Raw genomic sequence first — 17,701 nt, 5'->3', positions numbered from 1 at the left:
GGGCAGTGTCTCATGCCTGTAATCCAAGCACTTTGGGAGGCCAATGCAGGCAGGCAGATCATGAGGTCAGGAGTTCGAGACCAGCCTGGCCAACAAAGTGAAACCCCATCTCTATTAAAAATACAAAAATTAGCTGGGTGTGGTGGTGCGCATCTGTTATCCCAGCTACTTAGGAGGCTGAGGCAGGAGAATTGCTTGAACCCGAGAGGCAGAAGTTGCAATAAGCTGAGATCGTGCCACTGCACTCCAGCCCAGGCAACAGAGCAAGACTCTGTTTTGGGAAAAAAAAAAAAAAAGAAATGCTCAATGGCAAAATTATATAATTCTTTAGAGATATCATGTACTAGGATTCTTTCCAATGTGAAAAATAGAGAAATTAGGCATAGTCCAATGGCCAAATGCAACATAAAATTCTCCAATAATGTGGTCTTATAGAAGATTCAAAATATGCAAAGTAGTTTGAATTTCTTAGAAAATATTTTTTAAAGACTTTCCTCATTCCAATTTTAAGATCATTTATTTTTCTACTCTTAAGTGAATAATCAGCTGCATACTTTCCTATCTGGGATTCAAATTAGATAAAACTTCATCTTTGCTAGGGAGAATTTTTTCTTCAATCCTGTATATTTCTTTCTGTAGTTTCATAACAGCCTGACCTATAAACCAAGGGGAATGATATTAATGACCTATTCTCATGTTCTCTTGGACAACAGTCTGGCTCTGTCATATAAACTGAGGGATAGGATCTACTCATTAAATTTCTGTAAATCTGAGTTTTATATTCGAAATAGTGGAACAATATTATGGCCTGGCTCAGCCTTTAAATTCCATGATTCAGTAACTGTTTAAATAAAAGTATGACAATATGCTTGCTACTGGAATTGAAACACACTAATTACTTTATTTGTCTTCTGAGGAATTTCTGCTACAAGGGTTAAAGTTTCTGAAATGCTATCAGGCCTTGATACAGGTAAATTATCATGAATTGTCACTCAGAAGAAGCTTAATAGGCATAAATACTACACATGAAAACTAAAATGTAGATGACATTGATAAGGGGGAAATTCCATGGGGGTAGAACTATGATGAAGCATGTCAGTGAATCAGTTCATGTTCTATGAATTGATTGTATGTCTGGATTTTCCTTCTTTCTGTGACTTACCTGCTGCATTTCTTTGGATCTTTGATGCCCAAGAATGTAAGGAGCAATTTTATTGTATGGACCACCAAGAAAAAAAAATGTTTTCAGTAAAGCAATGGCATACTATTAATAGCAAATGAATATTAAAATGCTTTTTAAGCCCACATCTTAAAGCCAATGAAATACAGTTGGTAAAGAGTTTTGACTTAATCAGCACAATCAAATAGTCAGTACAATCATTTTATTCATCCGACTTTTGGAGAGCATAAACTAGCAGGAAAAAAAATGATGATTGATTTAGTTAAAAATGTTAGTATATAAGTGCACAGACAATTCAATGATCTCCTTTGTGCAGAAAACACGCAATACTCTTTGTGGATTTTCTCTTGATCTTGATTTGAAATGCGAATGCCTTTCAGTAAAGTTCTCATTTCATTACCTGGGCTGCATATTTCGGGGCATTTTTAAAAACTCTGTCACAATGAGGCTCTAGACAAGTAGGATCTTAAAATTTAGTAAATAGCCAAATCTTTTTCTGCATGCCTCATATGGTCTGATACCCTTTAGACATTCAAAAAAATGTGTAATGTTATATTACAAAACCATAACATTATGTTTTTACTATATGAGATAATGAAAGGAGCTTTGCCACTGTTACTATTACGGTTTTTAGTAATTATTATTAATATTCGTTTCATATCTTTTTTTGAAGAGACAAAATAAAAATAGCTGGTAAAAAGAATAAGTATGAATGCCACCACCACAGCTCTCATCATCTGTGACAAACATCTCTAACTGTTCCTCCTGCCCCTGACTCCCACTCCCCAAAATCTCAAGCTTGGTATTAGGCTTTCTCACAGCACAACATTTCAGATGGCCAATATCAATAGATCAGACTTGGCCTATGAAGAAAAGCTATGAAGGTATAATTTTTTCTAAAGAAAGGAGAAAATTAGGCTGGGTGCAGTGGCTCACGCCTGTAATCCCAGCACTTTGGGAGGCCAAGGCGGGCAGATCACCTGAGATCAGGATTTTGAGACCAACCTGGCCAACATGGTGAAACCCCATCTCTATTAAAACTATAAAAATTAGCCAGGCGTGGTGGCAGGCACCTGTAATTCCAGCTACTTGGGAGGCTGAGGCAGGAGAATCACTTGAACCCGGGAGGCGAAGGCTGCAGTGAGCTGAGATTGTGCCACTGCATTCCAGCTTGGGCGACAGAGTGATACTCCATCTCTAAATAAATAAATAAATAAATAAGGGAAAGTATTTGTTTGTTTTTTGGTACACCTACATAATAGCACAAGCAGGTGCATGCAAAAGTGGTATGAAATGTTCTGAGGCATCATTTTGCTAAGGTAAGTATCCTCCTTTCATTCCTTTGTTTAAGGTCTAGCTATTGCTTCCTTTGCCAAGACACAAATACATCTAGTAAGAGTACACATATCTAAGGATGGTCAGTGGTATAATATGACCCATCTGATCTTATGAGATTGTTTAGCTGCCACTGTCCACTAGCATAGCATGTAGGTTAAATCTCAACTGTGCAGATTATTGCAACTGCAAATTCAAAACCTCATTAAGCCTTAAATATTACCTGGAAATGTGTTGGCTTGGGTGATTACCAATCTCTCTCCTCTTAGAAGCTATTTTGAAATTCCAACCCTCTCCTAGGCTCCTACTTCATACCTTCAGTCTCAATGGATTCCTTCTTTTTGGGATAATTTAAAGGCCATAGGGTATTTACCCCCTAACTTTCAAGTCCCTCCTTTTGGCAATAGATTCTCCAACCCAGCTGTTTCAACCCCAGACTTTGAGTCAACCTATCCCACTGAGGTTTCTTAGTTGAGACCCTAAGCACCATGTGACAGACAAGCTATCTCACTGCGCCCTTCTGAGCTGCTGTCCCACCAACGCAGTCCATGAGCATAAAATCCATGAGTTGTATTCCATTAAGTTTGAGGAAGGTTTGTTAAACAGCAATAAAATAACTATAATACCTGTTTAGTCAGTAATTCACTTTTCTTAGCTTAGGATTAAAAGAAAGACCAAAACAAAATCGCTCATCTCTTTCTCATAGTAACTCCCTCACTGGAGTCACATCTTCCCTAGCTGCTTCTCTTTCCTGGCAAGCTTCTTTGAGGATAAGGTACATATACTGTCACCTCATTTTTTCCTCAAATATGACGCACCTGAAACTGCTTCTGCCCAGGACACTAATAATCAAAGCCAGTGAACACGATTCAGATTTTCTTATATTTATTCTTTATGTAGCAGTGGACTCAACTGAGCATCCACTGTTTCTGGAATCTTTTTTTCCTTTGACTTCATCAACTCCACACTTCAGGCTTTTCTTCATTGGCTATTGCTCAATCATCTCTCTCAAGATCTACTATTTCCGTCTACTTCTTAGGCGTTTTTCTCCCTAGGATCCTGTTATGTAGATGGGCCAGAGATGACCCGTGGGTGATAACCTAACACGGTCCGCATACTGTTTGATTCTTCACAGCAGGTTAAGGCCCTTAGTCCAAAGTCTGCCAGCACCACTTCAAAATCTCACACATCTAATGGTTCTAAATATAGTCAAAAATAAATTAATTTTAGCCCATTTAGAGCCTACCTTCTTAAATGCCCCCATGAAACTCCACCCAACATCTGCTAATGATAGATAAGACAAATCTTGTAGCTGTGAAAGACACCAAACCACAGCTCCCTTCAGAGGCCTCTGACTCAGAGACTCCCCACCTTGTGGCTGAGTGACATCACCCAGACCTGTAAGTCTCCTCTCTACTTCCCCCTTCTGCCCCTTCTAGGTGGTAGCCCCACATCATTGTCTCTAGAAGTTCTCTTGCTAGGAGGGGCTACTCCTGTCATGCAACCTCCTGCAAGTGCCACCCAAATAAACCTGTGTTTTTAGCGGTCCTGTTTCTTCCTTCACCAACCCCCAAATTACCAGAATTCACCAGAGATCTCTATTTGAATCTACTCCTTTTTTCATTCTTACCACACAGATATACCCTCTGCCATCAATGACATGCTTGCATGTACATAACCCTCAATCTTCACCAAAAGTACAGCTCCCTCTCAGGTTTCCTTGGACAGTATGCTTCTCTTGTGCTTCTCTGCTCATGGATCTGATCAGCAGTGTCATTCTTCTCCCTCAAGCCAGAACCTAAGAATCGTCCCACGATTCCCCCTCTCTCTCACTCTCACTCACACTCACAAATCCAGCTGGTCTCAGGTTGCCGGTGATTTTATCTCCTAAATCTCTCTCACGTGTGTTCTTTCACCTCTATCAAGCTCTACTTATTTCTCTGTTAAATGGTCTAAATCTATCAGCTTCTTTCACAGCCCTCCAGTCATATCAACTTCCCATCTTAAATCTTTTAGCTGCTTTCCATCCAGATGTCTCAAGTGAAGGACCAAAGACATCCTTTTTAATCAACATTTTCAGTATCATCCTCCACCCTATACACTGCAGTCATACGAAACCATTTGCATGATTCTGAATGCCACACACTCTCTCACCTTCATGCTGTTACAACATTTCTCGCTTCTCCATCCCCTCCATCTGCCTATTTAGCTCTTACCAACCCTTCACATTTTAGTTCAAGTGTCTTCTCAGCTATAAAACCCTCTGTCACATCCCCTGTTTACTTTTAAGAACGAATTACCTAGGAATATAAATAAGAAATCAACCTAGAGTTTATTTCAGTTGCAGAACTTATCACATTGTATTGCCATTAATTATGTAGTTGCACATATCTATGACTATACTCTGATCTCTTACTGACAGTAACTGTTCTTGTTTTTTTTTTTTTTTTTTCCATCTCTTAAACTTAGGAGACTGGAAGGGTATCTAACACATCATAGGATACTGAAGAAGTTTTGTTGAAAGATTGAAAAACTAGGAATAGGGTAGGACTACAAAAATTTTGAATATCACAAATCAAGCCCATTTGTTCATCTCAAGCATTAAAAAAGTGTCTTCAGCATTTGCAGCTATGATGGGTGATTGCTACTTTATGCATATACATTTTATGCATAGTTTGCTTACTAATACACTCCTTCTGATGATCTGCCTCATATTTTTGGATATTCTTATGTGTTAGCTCTGCATCATCTATTAGGTATAAACTTGAATATGGACTCTACTTCCTTTGAAACTGCTTATAATGTCTACTTGAGGAACGGTCTCATATTTTTTCTACCTGTTCAATAACATATTTTAATAGCTGTATTACCTGTGAGAATGGTAAGACTAAGAATGTGGTAACATACATTTTGAAGAGCATATAATTCAACTTTTGATCCTGGGCTTATGCTTTGAACAGTTCTGTAAACATTCTTTTTAAAGACTAAAACAAACCAACATACCAAAAATAAATAAATAAACTTTTTCCCTTTCATTTCCACTTAAATATAGTAAAGCTATATTTAGACTTATAACTAGATTTAAAATATTAACTACAAAAAATAGATAGGAAATGGAAACATTTTTAAAAATATTACAGGATACTTATCTTTTCTCAGAGGAGTTTTGAACTACAAAAAGAAATAATCGTATGGCCTATATATGGATTTACATAATAAAATGTTATATTGTCAAAGGAATCCATGCTGTCTTCTTCTTGTATATATATTTGTGCTGCAAAACTGAAAAACAATATAATTAAAGAATGAAGTACTGATATGTAAGACAGCCATAACTTTTTGAAATGAATAAATAAAATATAGTTAATAGTAGCTGCAGGGAAGAGAATGTGCCAATAATAATGGAAAACTTTAACATCAGTATTTTCTTTGTAAATTTTAATGTAAAGGGAAAATAAACAATGTCTGTGGCTATCAAATATTTCTGAAGATCTAAAAAGATGGTTTTTCTACACATATGTTTGTAATGCATGCTCATTAATGGCATACAGTCGTAAGTAGTCAGGTCTCAATGGGGACTCCAGATCTTCGATTCAAAATATTTCATTTACAGACAAAGAAAATGAAGACTGAAAAATCAAGTGCCTGTCTAAAGCCACACCACTGATTTGAGATCAAGCCTGGCTACAACTCAGTTATTCTGATAAGTGTCTATTGTAAAAATATGTATGTGACATATGAACATATAAAATACATTTGTATCACATCTATGTGTGTATGTATTTTTAACATGGATATTTGCTAGTAAAAAGAATTATACATTCTTTCTGCAAATCAGTCACTGCTTTAAGGTCAAATCATTAGAGCATCAAAAGGATAAATAAAGTGTTGCTTAAGGAGCACAGTATTTATCAGAAGTCAATAAAATGTTAATGATGCCCCTGTAGGACCTCAAAATTGTCGTTAAGTTTTCTGGGAAATGGACTCAATGTACACAATACTTTGGGCAAAACTTTTTTTCAATAGTTTTTGTTCCCTGAAAATAATAATAAAAAAATCATGTATTTTAAGTTCTAAATATTGATTTGTATGACAAATCATTACTATTTCAAAGAAATCAATGCAGCATAGAGCATCATAAAATATTTTGATAACACATCTTTTAAGCATTAAGGATTTAAATTTACCATGATAGGAAAAGTGGATGAAGAAACATTTACTCTTAAGGAGTACAACGAAATCCTCAGAGAAATAAATGCATGAAGTAAAATAATACTGTTTTCTCTAGTTTATTTACCCATACTTCTTCTATAACTAATATATCAAAATCAAATATCATTGGAGATTATACCAAAGCACTTTAGTCATTGCTTTCCACAAATGGTAGCTGTTATTAAAATGCAACAGTAGCTTTGACAAAAACCACAGTCATGTTCCTCAGCAAAATGTTACCCCAGGAATTGTTGGGCGACTGTTTTATTGTTCAATAATTTGTCTTAGGAGTCCCAAGTGACCTTTAACTTTTACCTTTCTTTCGTAACTGATAATTAACTGTAATAACAGGGCAATAGCCAGTTTAATTTTGTAACATGCACAAAATCCAACTTAATTTCCCAAATGAGCATTTTATAAATAGTGAGTAGGAAAAATACATAAAATAGAGGTGGACATTACTATTTCTGTTCTGATATTCCCCTCCGCTTAAATGTTACTCCATAAAATAAAAACAAAATTATTATGTTCTACAAAGAGTAACGATGATCAGTCTCGAATCCCTCCTGGGAAATTTAAAGGTAAAAGCACCCTCATCTTCATATCTTTCTCTTTATGTAGCATATTGCCTAAATTTATACATTGATAATGTCCTCAAAACAAAAATCTCTTCATAACTTGTCCACTCCAGATGTCCTTACTACTGTGTATTGTCACATGTATTTAAAGAAGAAATGCCAGCTCCCTTTTTGAGACTTGTTTGTGGGTGCAGTGGGAAGGGAAAGTGGTCAGGTTAATTACAATCTTTGTGTCAATGGCACGTGGCCTTTTATTTTCAATACTCTAATAACAGTGGCTTCACCCTAAAGGTTCATATCATCAAAATAGAAAACAAAGTTGTGGAAAAGAAAAAATAAGATTTGTTTTATACTTTTAATATGCAAAAGCCTGTAGCATAGACTAGTGTTTTGAAAGACAGTCACAATGGGGTTCACTTGGAAGTTGTTTTAAAGACAATGTGTATTTGAAGTGTACATGTTATGACTGTGCAAGAGATGGAAGGATAGAAATTTATGTGGCAATTTGTACTGCATTAACCGCAGAGACGGTGGAATTAAGAAAGTCTAAAAAACAAGCCTTATTTTCTCAAGGTTATTCCTTCTTGACACTTTCATCCCCTGCTCCCTACTGCAGAATCCCAGGTGCCTGCTCAGAAGGCCTATTCTGTTAAGCTTTTGGGGAGAATATATTAATATTTCAGAAATAACACACAGAAGAATAAAACAGGAACTGTGTTTACTTGAGTTCTTTAAAAGCTCTTGGATGGCTCTTTGACTGATGAAATGGCAATCTATATAGATCCCCTGAGTATTGAATGCTAAAATTCAGCAGAAAGGGCGCACAAAACATTTTCTTTGACCTCTGGTATAACACTGATGGCTGCCCCAGATGTGAGAATTACAAGTCACAGTGCTCCCAAGGGGTACAGTTCTCTTCGGTTTATAAAGAGGTAGTCCCACAGGACTCTCTACTCAGCAGGAGATGCTGTCTGTTACATAATAGTTCTCAGTATTAAAGGGTACAATAACTACACCCTTTCTCATGGTAAAGCTATGTCCAAAGACACACGGACCTCTACCCAATCTCTCTTTTCTCCTTTCTCTCTCTTTCTCTCTCTCTCTCTCTCTCTCTCACACACACACACACACACACAGAGAGAGAGAGAGAGAGAGAGAGAGGGAGAGAGAGAGAGACGCGCGCGCGCGCACCTAAAGTACCTGCCAACTAATGATTAGCTAAAAATAAAGCAAACCTGCGCAATACAGATTTGGAAACATTAGAGATGGAAATCATGTTGAGAAGGAACAGAAGGATAGGGTTTTTTCTTCTTCTTTTGTGTGGGCTTTTTTTCCCGTCTTTTTTTTTTTTTCTTTTAACCTATGACAATTCATTTTTAGCCCTTCGTCTTCTCTTTGCTATTGAATATAGTCTTGAGCAGCGTTGATTTCATTTCAGCTTCACTCCCCTGCTCTTGCCACTTGCCCACACCCACAGCTGCCACTCCTTGGAGTGGGGAAACTTCCCTTGTATTCTGCTGGGCGCATCCCCGCAGACTCCCTTGCCTCTCCTGGACATTGGATGAGCCTCCCCACCGCCACTCTTCCTTACTTCAAAAAGGTGCAAAGGAAGAGCAGTGTTCTGTTTTTCTTTTTTTCTTTCTTTCTCCCCACCCCGCCCCCGACAATGATAAAACCTGAGACTCGAAGCTTGTTCTCAGGCATACTAAGCACTTAGGGGCACAGCCATCCTCACACCAGTTCAAGACTTCTCAGAGTTCACTACACAGAGCTGGGGGCTGGACTGGCAAAACTCAATTTGCCCATCAAGTTAACTTGGTCGGCCTGGGACCCGAGGCCAGGGTGAAAGGGCGACATCCCGGGGCCCTGTGGCTTCTCCCTAGAGCGCCCAAACAGCGGCGTAGGTCTGGGATGCCCCCGGCCCCCGGATTTGGAAGAGGCTGGCGCGGAGCAGGCGCCCTGGAGCAGGGTCTCGGGGGGTCCCCGGAACAGTCACGTGTTCTCGAGACGCCGTTAAACCCCCGCCCCCTCTTCCCCACCGCCGCCTCCAGGTCCTGCTCCTGCTGTTGCCGCCGCCGCTGGGGTACAGGAGCGATCGCGCTGGGCCGCGCTCCCGGGAGCCCAGGGCCTGCAGCGGCCGGGGCGCCCCGAGGTACGGGCTCCCGCCCCTCCCTGCCATCCCCTTTCGCGCCGGGTAGGCCTGCACCCAGGGACCGTGGCGGGTCCCCGCGCGGGCTGCGAGTCTGCGCTGGTCCCTGGGAGCCCGCACCCCTGTCTCTGGTGCCAGGGCGTTGTCGGGGGTCCTAAGAGGGCGGGGTGGAGAAGGTGAAGGGAGTGCGGCTGGAAAAATGGGGATTAGGGTGTCGGAACAGACACTTGTCAGGAGTGAAGAGACAGCGCAGAGGGTACTGGGCTGAATTCTTTCCTACCGAGCAGGTCCCTCCAGTTCCCAACTCACCCGAGTGGAGCAGGCGCGGGCCGAACCCGGGAAGAGAGTGTCGGGGATCTGCGAAGGAGCCTCCTGGGGAAGGGGAGGGGAATGGACAAAGCGCTGCCCCAGGCTAGACGCACTCTTGCTGCAGCCCGGCTGGTCTGGAGCTGGGAACGGCAGCCCGCGGGGTGCCCGGGTCAGGGCTCAGCTCTAGCGGGTCTCTGGCGAGGCCAGGGGCGCAGCCCGCGAGGCGCCACTCAAGCCGTCCAGCTGCCGCGCAGTCCAGCGCTGACCTGAGCCCGGGAGGCAGCTGCGCTCCAAGGTTTGCGCTCCTATTTGCGAGGTGTCTTCCTATGACAAATGCGAGAATAGCAAACATCCATAGAACTCGAATTCCAGAAACGGGAATTCTTTTTTCCAAGTTCACAGCCCTTTAGTTAATCTTTTAAAGGAACTGAGGCGTTGTGTTGGACCAAAGCCAAAACGGTTTTACCATAGACCATGGAAAATAGCCTAAGGCTCTTTCAGAAGAATCTTGCAGTTCGAATGCAATTTTAGATTTCAGATTTCTCAAGGGAAGAGAAACTCTGCTGTTAGAATTTGGAAGGGAGGGTGGTGCATGCCTGTGTGTTTGTCAGCTGAGCAGAGCTGTATTTATCTTTCCAATTCAAATTGTGCCAGATTCTGGCTTTAAGAACAAACCATGGGAATATTTGAGAACATGGAATCATGCTGCTGTTCCATGAGCACAGCAAAATAGACAATAGTTGATATTGTATCATTGCAGGAGGAAAAGAATTACATATATTTTATTCTTTTGTGTGATTGTCATCCTTTGTGAGAGTGATGTATATTTTCATAAGGCAAGAAATTATTCAAACAAATAAACCTTATTTAAATGTACAAGTCAGATTTTTAATATCCTTTGAATTCCCTGAAGTTCCTCCTATTATTCTTAAGAACACTTTCTTAAAATACTTTCTTAAAATACTTAAAATCTATTCAGAAGGTTTCATTTGTCTAGGTGTCAGATATAGAAGAGTTTATAAGAAAATGCCAGTAAACCTCTGAAAAGACATTATTTTTTATAAGTTGCCATAGTTTAATAAAGAACTTTTATTTTTCACACTTTTTACTCAGAAATTAAAGTTCTGTGTTTCAGCCTGGAAATTCTGATGGTGGGAGATACAACTATTATAAAAGAGAATGAGTAAATATAGTAATTAGGTATGACAAAAATTTCATGCTGTCGATATCAGATTTCTTGTCAAATAATATTCCATGTTAAAATATTCTTTCTCTGGCTACATTTCATAATTTCTGTAGCAATCTGAGAAGATTCACACATATCATTACTTTTGTAATGGATAAAATATATTGCATAAGAATGTACAGCACTCATAATAACACTTGTTGAGAAGTAGAGGGTTGTTAAACATATTTGCATTTCCATTGTAGGTCTGCTGACTGTGTTTTTCAGGAAAAAGGAAGGGAAAAGGTAAGTTTAAGGAGAGAAATCTTGCTTTTTTGTTTGTTTGTGTTTTCATTTTAAGAGCGTTCCTGTACCTTAGATTTTCGACTTAAATCTGATAGGACAAAATTTTCCTAATGTTTAAATTATCCCCTGGCTACCAGGAGGCACTTAAAAAAAACTACATATCCACCACCACCCCTCCCCCACCCCTCCTCCGCGCCTCCAGCGTTTGCAGTATTCATCATTTAGTTGTAAGAAAAAATTCTTCCTTCTTTGGAACAAAGATTCACAAACATGCTCATTTTGTGCAGACTATATATTAGGTATTGTATGTGTGTATGTTTATGTGGTAGATGGTGTGGGGTGGGGCTAGAGGGAGAGCAGGAGAAAGTTGACTACAGTCGCACCAAAATAAAATGAATAAATGAATGTGGAATGAATGAATGAATGCTAAAAGAGAATTTTTTTTTTTAATTTGCTAATCAGTCTATCAGTAGCTACATAAAGTATTCATTATATTCGGCAATAATACAAGTGTCCATGCTATAGTGAAATAATATACTACTGTCAGTCAGGAGAATGCCATTCATTTATTAATTCATTCATCATCCAATTTGAGGCCTTTTACATCTTAGCAATCTACAGTTACTCAGGGTGTGAGCTTGAATTAATCCATCATAGAATATTCTTGGCATAGCACCTTGCATTACTCATCTTTATGCTTAGAGCAGAGCAGAGCACCTAGCAAAATATATGTTCAGTAAATACTTCTTGAATGAATAAAAGAAGGAACAACTAATCATTCTTAGCTATTCATTAATAGAAGGAGTCTACCCTTTAAAATTATATACAAATTATGTACTTTCTTAAAATACTCAAATATTTTAGGGAATGAAAGAAGCATCCTCAGTTTTTTCTCCAGTGTTCAATGAATACTCAAGATGGCATTTATTTCATCTTCCTACTAAGGAGATGTGGTTTTATAATTTAATGCATTCAATATTTTATGTGCATGTATTTAAAATAAAAGTTTTAATAGCAGACTGCACAGTCGTGGAAGCAGATATACTTCTTTTTTCGTTTACATTGTTTAAATGTTTTGTCAATATATCTTGCAGTTTTAGTTTCATGTTGCTTGTGTGATAGCCTTTATCGATGAAGATATCCAAATGAAAATTTAAAGTGCTAAACTCTCTTTGTTGTCTATCTAGGTATCTCCTCCTCATTACATTTTGGGGCCATTTAAAACATCTATAATTTCAATGGTTCTCTATAAATGTATATATAAAGATACATATACACACATATGTATGTACACACAAATTTATAGTCATACTCTATCCTGAATTTTCCCACATTGCCAGGATGATTCATTTCTGTTATTTTAAAGCAAGGGAAGTTAAATTGCTTTTCTAAAATGATTGGTAATGAATATTTACTTTAGCATCCACTATGTGTAACATGCTTTATTAAACATTATTTCTAGAATGAAAAATAATTAAGACTTTTATCTCCATTCGAATATAATAGAGAGATCTAACCACATGGATTGGAGAAAAATCTGAATTTTACACTCAAAACTATGTTGTTTCTATTACCACAAATTGTGCTGCATCTTCTCTTTCTTCAAAAAATTTTGGACAGCAATTTTACACTAAGTAAGTAAGTATCATCCACAGTTCCATGATCCAAAAAGGCACAAAGCCACTGTAGAAGGGGCCATCTAATTTCTCTCTTGTTCTTGCTTAGGAAGTACAAGGAAAGGCTATCAGTAACAACTGACCTACCATAAAGTTAGAAGAAAAGGATTGATTCAAGAAAGGTAAGTCAAGGGAAGAACAACTAAGCAAGATTGCAGTTACAAGCAGCCTGTACACATTATAAATATAAATAGGATCATGAATAAGCTGAATTGAGCCAGGGGGTCATCAGAACTCAGGAAATTAGGCAAAAGCACCAGTCAAAGCTGTTTTGATTATAAGCTTGCTGACCTATCCAGAGTAGGTGCTGAGAGGCTATTGACTGGGAATATGATGAATAATATGATTCAGTAGGTCATGCGAGTCACTTTTGTACCAGGTGTTCTTTTTCACTAAGGCAATATCAATGTAAATTGTTGGCTAGGGTCTAAGAATGAATGAATACAATCCTCAGTCTTTGAATTAACTTATCCTTTAAAAGGATGTAGTTAGCTTCCAGAAAATAATTTGGTCAACATAGAATCACTTGTAGAAGTTGTGAAAAACTTATAACTTTTCTCATAGCACAAGGATGACTCTGTCATCCTGTTTGAAACTTGCTATATATAGAACTGAAGTTAAACTTGTAATGAATGTATGTACACAGTAGTATTTGCCATTTGGAAATTTATTGAACTAAGACCTATAGGTCCCTCATAAATTAAAGATAACAGTTTTTACTATTAATTTAAATAAATGTATTTTTATAGTTTTAGTATAATTATTCAATTATAGATCTAGAAATAAGTAGATCAACATATATTAATAGGTAACAAAAGTGTTTTTTAAACTATGTGTATATCACAATCTCTATGACAGTGTATTTATTGGAATTAATTTGCTTGCTGGTTTGTGTTTTCTGTAGGAAATTCTTGTTTAAAAAAAAAAAACTTAAAGTGGCCAGGCACACAGTGACTCATGCCTATAATCCCAACACTTTGGGAGGCCAAGGTGGGAGGATTACTTGAGGCCAGGAGTTTGACACCAGCCTGGGCAACATAGGCAGACCCCATCTCCACAAAAAAAATAGAAAGATTAGCCATATGTAGTGGCATGTACCTGTAGTCCTAGCTGCTTGGGAGGCTGAGATGAGAGGATTGCTTGAGTCCAGGTGTTCAAGGTTACAATGAGCTGTGATCACACTACTGCACTCCAGCCTGGGCAACAGAATGAGACCCTATTTCTAAGAAAAAAAAAAAGTGTTTTTTTTTTTTTAAATGAGAGGAAGGGGTCCTTTTGCCTCTTACTGGTAAGTTATGGGCAATTTAGTGCTTCATCAGGCAGTAGCATCAAAAGTCTAATATGTAGAGGTAAACATGTAATGCCATTGAGGTATGACATTAATTTAATTTGAAATGAAAAAACTTATTACTGGAAGTTATATTAATATCACTTCTACATTTACGTTTAAGGTATAATGTTTTCCTTGAACAATGAATTCATTGACTCATTCATAAGGCAAAATCTATACACAGTTTTTAAATTAATAAGCAAGTGAAATTTGTTTGTTTGTTTGTTTAAAAAAAAAAACACCAACAGCACTGCTAGTCCATCAGTGGTTGTCCTAATCAGAGATAATCTGGCATGTCCCAAACGATTGAGGATTGGTCACAGAAAGATGTCATCATTCAGCATTGTATCTACACAGTCAACAGTACAGCTTGACAAACAGATTTAATGAGTGCCTACTATATGCACCTAGGTCATGAGATAGTAATCCTATTCTCAAGGCGCTTAAATTTGAACGTTGTATGAGCTAGGTGATATTTGTTACTAGAGTTTTGTTTGAATATTTTATTCTCTCATAAACATTTACTTAATACCTGCAGTGGTAAAATTACTCTGCCATGTATTGGGATGGATTCCAAAGTGAGTAAGAGAGAGTTTCTGCTTTCCCATTGCTTGTAAATAAACAAGGTAGACGGCTAGGCATTATAATGCAATGAGAGCAGATAATGATATGTAGCATCAGACAACTGTAAACAGAATGTTAACAGGAGTTCTGAAGAGGAGATCATGTCCAGCTGAGTTGACCAGGACAGGTGACTTTTAAGTTTGGCCTAGACTGAGATAGGAATGAATAGAATTTTTATGGTAAGATTATGTGACTATACTATGTACCAGGTATATTGACTTGGAGAATAATATTAATCAGTGATTGTAAAGCATATATCTTGAAGTTCTTGTCTACATTTGCTTTTTCTTTCCTTATGTTATTTACTACACAAATTTTAAAAATACAATCTATTATCTCAACATAAGTTAATACATCTTGGAAGTAATGATAAAATTAAACTTAACTATAATCATTATTGGCTGATATTTGCACTGCACTTGGAACGAGTTAAAGATTTCATAAACTTTCTTAGGAGATTAATAAGGTCATGGGAGCCAATTGTAAAATTTAGTTTCCGTCTGAATAGATTAATTTAAAGTAGTCATGTATTTTTTTTTTAGGTTGATGACAAATGTCTTTTTATTCTAAGCAGGACTATAATATGGATTTAGAGCTCGATGAATATTATAACAAGACACTTGCCACAGAGAATAATACTGCTGCCACTCGGAATTCTGATTTCCCAGTCTGGGATGACTATAAAAGCAGTGTAGATGACTTACAGTATTTTCTGATTGGGCTCTATACATTTGTAAGTCTTCTTGGCTTTATGGGGAATTTACTTATTTTAATGGCTCTCATGAAAAAGCGTAATCAGAAGACTACGGTAAACTTCCTTATAGGAAATCTGGCCTTTTCTGATATCTTGGTTGTGCTGTTTTGCTCACCTTTCACACTGACATCTGTCTTGCTGGATCAGTGGATGTTTGGCAAAGTCATGTGCCATATTATGCCTTTTCTGCAATGTGTGTCAGTTTTGGTTTCAACTTTAATTTTAATATCAATTGCCATTGTCAGGTATCATATGATAAAACATCCCATCTCTAATAATTTAACAGCAAACCATGGCTACTTTCTGATAGCTACTGTCTGGACACTAGGTTTTGCCATCTGTTCTCCCCTTCCAGTGTTTCACAGTCTTGTGGAACTTCAAGAAACATTTGGTTCAGCGTTGCTGAGCAGCAGGTATTTATGTGTTGAGTCATGGCCATCTGATTCATACAGAATTGCCTTTACTATCTCTTTATTGCTAGTTCAGTATATTCTGCCCTTAGTTTGTCTTACTGTAAGTCATACAAGTGTCTGCAGAAGCATAAGTTGTGGATTGTCCAACAAAGAAAACAGACTTGAAGAAAATGAGATGATCAACTTAACTCTTCATCCATCCAGAAAGACTGGGCCTCAGGTGAAACTCTCTGGCAGCCATAAATGGAATTATTCATTCATCAAAAAACACAGAAGGAGATATAGCAAGAAGACAGCATGTGTGTTACCTGCTCCAGAAAGACCTTCTCAAGAGAACCACTCCAGAATACTTCCAGAAAACTTTGGCTCTGTAAGAAGTCAGCTCTCTTCATCCAGTAAGTTCATACCAGGGGTCCCCACTTGCTTTGAAATAAAACCTGAAGAAAATTCAGATGTTCATGAATTGAGAGTAAAACGTTCTGTTACAAGAATAAAAAAGAGATCTCGAAGTGTTTTCTACAGGCTGACCATACTGATATTAGTATTTGCTGTTAGTTGGATGCCACTACACCTTTTCCATGTGGTAACTGATTTTAATGACAATCTTATTTCAAATAGGCATTTCAAGTTAGTGTATTGCATTTGTCATTTGTTGGGCATGATGTCCTGTTGTCTTAATCCAATTCTGTATGGATTTCTTAATAATGGGATTAAAGCTGATTTAATGTCCCTTATACACTGTCTTCATATGTAATAATTCTCACTGTTTACCAAGGAAAGATCAAATGTGGGGTCATATAAAATATATTTATGATAACTATTTATGTATAATAAATAGAAATTTTGTTAACATGAAATTTAATTTATGTGAAAGATTTCTGGATTTGAATGTCAGTTCATAATATATGGAAGATAATTTTATGTGTTATAGTAGGATTAATTTATTTAGTTGTGTAGTCAGTGTCAATCCAATCTGTAATTTCATTTTAGAAAGTTGTATTATCTTCCACTTCCATGTTGTCTTATAAACAAATGAATTGTATTTTTTGTTGAAACTAAAAGTTATGTGTAACCAACTCAGTACTTTTGTCCAAAAATATAATAAGAAAAAATTTTTCTTGAGGAACTTTTAATTTCAAACTTGAAGAATATCTACCAGCTATCTATATTGATTTCTACTCTACAGGCTTCTTAATGTTCAGTTTGTGAAGTACAGAAAAAATTTAATATGCCTAGAAAATCATAACTAAATGACAACTCTATGCCCAAATTATGATTATAATCTTCAACATTAAGTACGGTTTTGAAAGTCCTGTAGGAAAATGCTATTGCCTATTGAGAATTGGTCAAATTGTCAATTTAACACCACTGTCCTAGTAATACACGAGTAATTTACCACATAAAGAATTTTAAATCCTTTCCAGACTCATTATACAACATTAAACACTACCAATAAAGTTGTTTTCATATACATCTTTTCTATTCTAAAATGTGAAGTCTAAATGGTAACTGTATTTCCAATTATTAAATAATTTTAAAGAATATTTTAAATGTGCACAGATAATTAATTTTTTGGCCAACATATAGAATGATTAACATCCTTTATACTATTTCAATACTGTAGTTTCATATGCTGTCTTATTAAATTGAGGTCAGTCTTTTCAATCGTT

The 17,701-nt window shown here is 37.3% G+C and overlaps 2 protein-coding genes and 1 long non-coding RNA gene across 6 annotated transcripts in view; 2 read left to right on the top strand and 1 right to left on the bottom strand.

Moving 5' to 3' along the window:
- The window catches only part of NPY1R (neuropeptide Y receptor Y1), a 21,308-nt gene extending 10,949 nt beyond the window's left edge, over positions 1-10,359 (bottom strand). The window contains exon 1 of the mRNA XM_009207789.4: positions 9,764-10,359. The gene's annotated coding sequence lies outside the window, so the exon portion shown is untranslated. The remainder of the gene's footprint in view (positions 1-9,763) is intronic.
- On the top strand, positions 9,344-17,701 carry NPY5R (neuropeptide Y receptor Y5). 4 transcript variants are annotated; one of them, XM_031664188.1, is made up of 5 exons: positions 9,344-9,457; positions 11,195-11,234; positions 12,741-12,868; positions 12,960-13,032; positions 15,436-17,701. In XM_031664188.1, exon 5 carries the CDS (start codon positions 15,448-15,450, stop codon positions 16,783-16,785), a length of 1,338 nt encoding a protein of 445 aa, XP_031520048.1. In that variant the 5' UTR covers positions 9,344-9,457; positions 11,195-11,234; positions 12,741-12,868; positions 12,960-13,032; positions 15,436-15,447; the 3' UTR covers positions 16,786-17,701. The 4 variants fall into 4 exon arrangements, with proteins under 4 accessions (XP_031520048.1, XP_031520047.1, XP_031520046.1 ...); XM_031664187.1 differs by having other exon boundaries at positions 12,741-12,872; XM_031664186.1 differs by having other exon boundaries at positions 9,346-9,457; positions 15,439-17,701.
- LOC108586142 overlaps positions 14,115-17,701 on the top strand; it is a 28,728-nt gene continuing 25,141 nt past the window's right edge. The window contains exon 1 of the long non-coding RNA XR_002522287.2: positions 14,115-15,043. This is a non-coding gene — a long non-coding RNA (uncharacterized LOC108586142). The remainder of the gene's footprint in view (positions 15,044-17,701) is intronic.

This window comes from Papio anubis, chromosome 3 (genome assembly GCF_008728515.1).
Source record: "Papio anubis isolate 15944 chromosome 3, Panubis1.0, whole genome shotgun sequence".
Taxonomy (NCBI): domain Eukaryota; kingdom Metazoa; phylum Chordata; class Mammalia; order Primates; family Cercopithecidae; genus Papio; species Papio anubis.
Note: the sequence above shows the minus strand (reverse complement) of the source record. Positions and strands in the feature narration are given on the sequence as shown.